The sequence below is a fragment of the Eimeria acervulina genome, genomic scaffold (genome assembly GCF_000499425.1).
Source record: "Eimeria acervulina Houghton genomic scaffold, Eah_scaff1288, whole genome shotgun sequence".
NCBI lineage: Eukaryota > Apicomplexa > Conoidasida > Eucoccidiorida > Eimeriidae > Eimeria > Eimeria acervulina.
The window spans coordinates 1-6,289 of NW_013549304.1; the positions used below are offsets into that span (position 1 = coordinate 1).

The window sequence follows — 6,289 nt, forward strand, 5'->3', positions numbered from 1 at the left end:
AGGGTTTAGGGTTTAGGGTTTAGGGTTTACAAGGTCTCGAGCATCCGCTCGCCGGTCGGCGGCCACCAGACAATCGGCTGCCTCCTCCCACATCTGCAGCTCCGTGAACTTCTCAGCAGCCTGAACCCACAAACCCTAAACCCTAAATCGTAAACCTTAAACCCTAAATCATAAACCCTAAACCCTAAACCCTAACCACCAAGAGCGACAACCCCTAGATCTAAACTGGTTTGTGGAAGCTTGCTGGTGAGGCCCCAAACTACAGGAGCTACCCACTGCTAATCTTTAGCCTTTAATTCTGCCTCTAAACCCTAAACCCTAAACCCTAAACCCTCACCGTAATGGTAGCGCCGATACGCATCATTCTTACAGCTGCGAAAAGCAAAGCCGCATCCACATTCAAACAGAAAACCCTAAACCCTAAACCCTTTTGTTTTGGAGCTGCGGACAGCACAGCCTTCCTGGCTAGCTTTCTAATGTGCATTCTACGCCCGAAACCCTAAACCCTAAACCCTAGAACTTTTCCCTCACCAACTTCGCGCTGCAGCTCCCACCAATTGAGGAGGTCCGCGTGAAAAAGCAAGCCGAAGAGGCGGAAGCAAGCCGGTGGGTCCGCATCTGCGGCGCAAATCCTAAACCCTAAACCCTAAACCCTAAACCCTAAACCCTAAACCTTAATCCCCCGGTCTTCGACCCTCCACCCTCATGTAGCTAGACCCTTTCCCCGCCATCTCAAGTCCAAACCCGTAAACCTTGAAGGCGCGCATGCTGTCGCGCTTAGGGTTTAGGGTTTAGGGTTTAGGTTTTAGAGAAGACGTGTGAACATCAGGGCTTTGGGCAGGTTGTTGTTTCGCAGCAGCCTGTGAAGCTGTGGAACATAGGGTTTAGGGTTTAGGGTTTAGGGTTTCGGTACCATCAAGCTGCTCTCTAAGCGCATGCAGCTGCAGCACTGCTCTTTCTACTGTCTTTACTCTGTGAAACTCCGCGCGACAGCGCAGCAGCAACCCCGAAGAAAAGACACTCCAATCAGGGGCAGAGACAATACACTCGGGTTCAGCAACAAACAAGTAGTCCGGTTGTTTAGATAAAACCTCCAAACGACGCCTGTAATACGCCTGGTTCTTGCTGCTGCTGCTGCTGCTGCTGCTGCTGCTGCTGATGGGGGGAGGCAGCACCAATGCGCGAGACACCACCGCTGCAACCTCCTCCAATGCTAACGGGTCGTTGCCTTAAGCGCAATGCGCACAAACCCTAAACCCTAAACCCTAAACCCTAAACCCTAATCCCTGGATCTCAAGGGTTACTGTTCAGCGGATGCCCTCAACCCTCCTGCAAACCCTCGGCTGTCCGTTGCTAACACCACACCCTCTGGAAACTAAACCCTAAACGCCAAACCCTAAACCCTAAACACTAAGCCCTAGAGAAAAAACCCGCAGGCCGCTAACACAATATCCTACGCAGTAGAACCTGGAGGCCCCACCCTACACCCTAAACCCTATCCTCCGTCCTCTACCCTAAACCCTAAACCCTAAACCCTAAACCATAAGCACGTACAAGGGTTGCTTTCAATTATCGCCCGGGATTTGGCGAGGAGCAGCGCCTGCTCAACAACTCCAAGGGGTTTCTCAAAAGACTCGCGATCCGCTCTGCATCTCACACGCAGCTCAGTTGACACCCAAACCCTAAACCCTAAACCCTAAACCCTAAACCTTAAACTCTAAACCCTAAAACCTAACCCCTAAACCCTAGATGTACCCCTGTTCAAGTTTGGGCATTTCCATGATGTCGTTGTCTTCACGAACGTCTTCGAGTCTCCACACCCTCCTGGGTTCTTCTGGCGCCTGTGGGGCCTCAGAAGAATCCGCAGAAGGCTCCTCATTGCTGTTGCTGTTGTTGTTGCTGCTGTTGCTGCTGCTGCTGCTGTTGTTGTTGCTGCTGTTGCTGCTGCTGCTTTTGCTGCCGGTGTGTTTGGCCGTGTGTCCGGTGAAAGGCCCTTCTTCGGATGGTAATGAGAGGGCCCTACACTCCCCTGTTCCGCGTTTATCTGCTGCTGCTGCAGCAGCAGCAGGAGCAGAAGCAGGAGCAGCAGCAGCAGCAGCAAACCCTTGTCCTGTGCTGTGTGAGGCCCCAACTACCAGCTGCGGCAGCGCCTGCTGCTGATACCTCCGCCGTACGCCCAGCGCACCCGTGAGAGTAAACTCCACCCCGTATGTCTCGCAAGCCATCTCTGAGGTGTATGCGCACCCAAACCCTAAACCCTAAACCTTAAACCCCCAAACACTAAACCCTAATTCCCCAACCACACACCCTGCAGTGAAGCGCAGAGGGAAACTCAAAGTGATAGCCGAAGGCCTGAGGTCTACAGTGCATTTGGGCACCAACTAGGGTCTAGGGTTTAGGGTTTAGCGTTTAGGGTTTAAGTCTCACTGTTCACAGCGTCAAACACCTCCACCCGCCCCAAAACCGCCAGCCGAAGTCCCAGCTCCAGCAGCAACAAAGTCTTGTCGCGGATTGTCACTGCAACGCAAACCCTAAAACCCTAAACCCTAAACCCTAAACCCTTCATGAGCGCAAACCCTCCATGCCAACTTCCAAACCCTAAACCCTACACCGAAGTTGCCGTTAGTCTTCAAGTCCCCTATTTCAAGTCCTATGCTCTAAATCCTAAACCCTAAACCCTAACCCCTCACTCCATGCTGGGTCTGGGAGAAGGTAAGCGAGATCTAGGCGGCTTGGGTCGTTATCTGAGAAGCGCAGCAGTAGTCGTTCTGTTTGCTTCTCTGCTGCTGCATCTGCTGCTGCTGTTGCATCTGCTGCTGCTGCTGCTGCTGCTTCTGCACCTCCAGCTGCAGCATCAGGTGGAACCTTGCGGTCAGCATCACCTCCAGCACCCCCCTCAGCAGCAGCAGCAGCAGCAGCAGAGAGGGGAGGCCGCTTAAGGGGAGGCAGCATAATGAATTTGCTTTGTTCATCAAGCAACAAGAAAGAAACATCATTTAAAAAGTCTCGAGCTTCTTTATCAGTTTTTCTTCCGAAGTCGCCAGCCCTCAACATACACTCCACGCCTCTTGCTTCTAAAGATGTGCAGCTAAACTCAGCAGGCAGCAGCTGCGCAAACCCACAATCCCTAAACCCTAAACCCTAAACCCTAAACCCCAGAAGGGATATTTAGACTCCCTCATCTTCGTCCTCTACAATTTGAGGGGCGTAGGGTTTGTGAGGGTTTATTAGGGTTTATCAATCTTCTATTAGGGTTTACTAATGTTTAATAAATAAAGCATGAGGCTTTTATTAGGGTTTGTCAATGTCGATAAGGTCTTTATAACTAGGGTTTACTGGGGTTCTAGGGTTTTAGGGGTTTAGAAGTTAGGCCACATGAATTAGGGTTTAAAAACCCTAATTCATTACAGTTTCTACGGGGTTTACGAAGTAAGGTTTATGAATTAGGGCTTACGAATTAGGGTTTGCGGACTAGGGTTTACGAATTAGGGTACCCGAATTAGGGTTTATGGAGTAGGGTTTACGAATTAGGGTTTATGAATGAGGGTGTACGGATTAGGGTTTATGAATTGGGGTTTACGGATTAGGGTTTAAGAATGAGGGCTTACGGATTAGGGTTTACGGATTAGGGTGTACGGATTAGGGTTTATGAATTAGGGTTTGCTTGCCTGTAGCTGTTGAAGCACAGCAGCAAATTGAAAAAGAAGTGAAGAAAGAAGAGATGGAGCAAGGGCCCCTCTGAGGGCCCCTGAGGCCCCCCCCCCTCCTCTGAGGGATCTCTGCAACACGAAGTCTGCTCTAGACAGCCAAACAAACAAACTGAAGGGGCCCCCAACCCCTATTGCTTCTTGAGGTAAGGCTGCTGCTGCTGCTGCTGCTGCTGATGCAGGTGAAGCAGGTGCTGCAGCAGCAGCAGCAGCTGCTGCTGCTGCTGCAGCAGTTGCTGCATTCGACTGCCCATGGCTGCGCAAACCCTCAAACACTAAATGCGCAAACCACAGATATGCAACGCCACGAACACCTTCGTATACAGGCTGCATACAAGCACACAAACCCTAAACCCTAAACCCTAAACCCTAAACCCTCGTGAGCTTTCCCTAGGGGCAGCACAAACATCGCGACAACAATATTAACAGTCTACGGTGTAGAACTTAATATTGTTTATCACGGATTAGGGTTTTCTAGTTGGGGTTTACTAACTAGGTTTGTGTAATAGGGTTTATTAATCAGGGTTTCGTTATTAGGGTTAGATAAACGAGGGTTTATGAGTGATGCTGCATAATTCAGGGTATAAAATTAGGGTTTAGGAGTGAGGGTTTCATCCCCCGGGGTTTAATAATTAGGGTTTACGAATGCGGGTATATCCCTTGGGTTTTATGAATTAGGGTTTACGAACTAGGGTTTAGGGTTTACAGGGTTTCCGAATTAGCGTTTAGGGTTTAGGGTTTAGGGATTACAGGGTTTCCGAAGTAGGATTTAGGGTTTAGGGTTTAGGGTTTAGGGTTTATACCTCGCCGTCAACTGTGAGAAAGGGCTGAATGAAGACCAGCCTCTCTCTTGTTTTATTTGCTGCCTCTTCGGGGTCTCCTAAGACACAAAATTGTTTTAGAGATAATTCACAGTAGCAGCGCCGCTGCTTTGCTGTTGCTGTTGCTGCTGCTGCTGCTGCTGCTACTGCTGCTGCAGCCTCCTCTCGAGGGCAGAAGCCGCAGTACACGCAGCAGCAACTACATCCAGAAACTCCAACACCTGCTGCTGCTGCTCCTGCTGCTGCTCCTGCTGCTGCTGCTGCTGCTGCTGCTGATGGTTTAGGGGGGTATAGATCTGGATGCTTCGCTCTCCCTTCTTCCTCTCGTTTTATATCTACTAACTCTGTTGCTTTGCAGGGACTGAAGGGTGGCCCCGTCAAGTTTGCCTGCACACAAACCCTAAACCCTAAACCCTAAACCCTAAACCCTAAATTCTAGCTTGGTGTTCTACCGCCTTGGGTATAGGGCGAAGGAGGAATCTATCTGTACCAAGGGGCTGAAGGGTTAATGAAATTGAGGGTTTAGGGTTTAGGGTTTACTTGACTGAAGACGAGCAGCGCCGCAACACCCACAAGAAGGAGGCAACGCGAGCGAATCCATTGCAGCAGAGGGGGCCCCTCATTTAAGCATTTGAGGGCCCCTATCTTAAGGGTCTCTTCAATATTACATTCAGATTCCCTAATGGGGCCTTCGGGGGCCCCATGGGGCCCCTCCTTCTGACTGGGGGCCCCCTGGCTACTATCCTGGGCCTCTTGGGGGTCCCCTGCAGGCCCTTCTTGTCCGTCCCTTCGGGGGCCCTCTGGGGGCCCATTTGGGGGCCCCTCTAAGGGTTCTTTGTGAAGGGTTTGAAGGTGACGGTTGGCCCACCCGCGAGTGAAAATAGAGCGCCAGCGGCAGCGGCGTAGCCATAGACATAAATCGCAGAATTGAGTGAATTCTGAACAAAAACCCTAAACCCTAAACCCTAAACCCTAAACCCTGAATCCTGAATCCTGAAGGGCAGTGGCAGACCAGAGCTGGGAGCGGCAGAATAGGGGTTCAGGTTAAAGGCTTCGACTGTAGGGGTGGAAAGCTGATATTCGCTGCCGAGGGTTTAGGGTTTAGGGTTTAGAGCTGGGGGATAGCTTGTTTGACGAGAGGGTGTTCTTCAGGCTTGAAGTCTTCTATGGTTTAGGGTTTAGGGTTTAGGGTTTAGGGTTTGCGGGTACCTTGTCTGGTTAGAGTGCGTTGTTGAGGCGTGATAAAGTGTCTTAGGGTTTTGGGTTTAGGGTTTAGGGTTTAGGGTTTGCGGGTACCTTGTCCAACTACGGGAGATTGTTGAGGCGTGATGAAGTGTCTTAGGGCTTATGATTTAGGGTTTAGGGTTTAGGGTTTAGGGTTTAGGGTTTGCGGGTACCTTGTCTGATGAGAGTGCGTTGTTCAGGTGTGAAGCTGTCTTCTTGTAGTTTTGTTTCTACTGTCTGCTGCAGCAGCAACAGGGTTTGAGTAAAACCCTTGAGGGAGCGAGAGGGCCCCAGGAGCTCCGCCTCCACCCTCCAGAACGCCTCCCCCAAGCTAGCCTCCATCCTCAAACCCTAAACCCTAAACCCTAAACCCTAAAACGTAAACCCTAAAATGCAAACCCTTGAAGAGAGAGCTGCAGACCTATGCGTCTTGCAACGCAAACCCTAAACCCTAAACCCTAAACCCCTAACCATCAAATACAATTTCCAGCCAACAGAAAAGCTGCAGCTTCCTGTAGAAGATGCACAAAATGGGCC

General features: G+C 50.6%; 1 protein-coding gene across 1 annotated transcript; it reads right to left on the reverse strand.

Annotated features, from left to right (window-relative positions):
• Nucleotides 1-30: 30 nt before the first annotated feature.
• EAH_00058040 (TPR domain-containing protein, putative) lies at nt 31-5,466 on the reverse strand (the record flags this gene model as incomplete). The annotated part of the gene is made up of 11 exons (XM_013393684.1): nt 31-120; nt 338-372; nt 532-618; nt 914-1,228; nt 1,555-1,646; nt 1,756-2,227; nt 2,428-2,517; nt 2,691-3,108; nt 3,813-4,034; nt 4,511-4,915; nt 5,069-5,466. Coding segments are annotated over 11 exons (2,624 nt in total), but the record flags the coding sequence as incomplete, so codon positions are not given.
• Between the last annotated feature and the right edge of the window lie 823 nt (nt 5,467-6,289).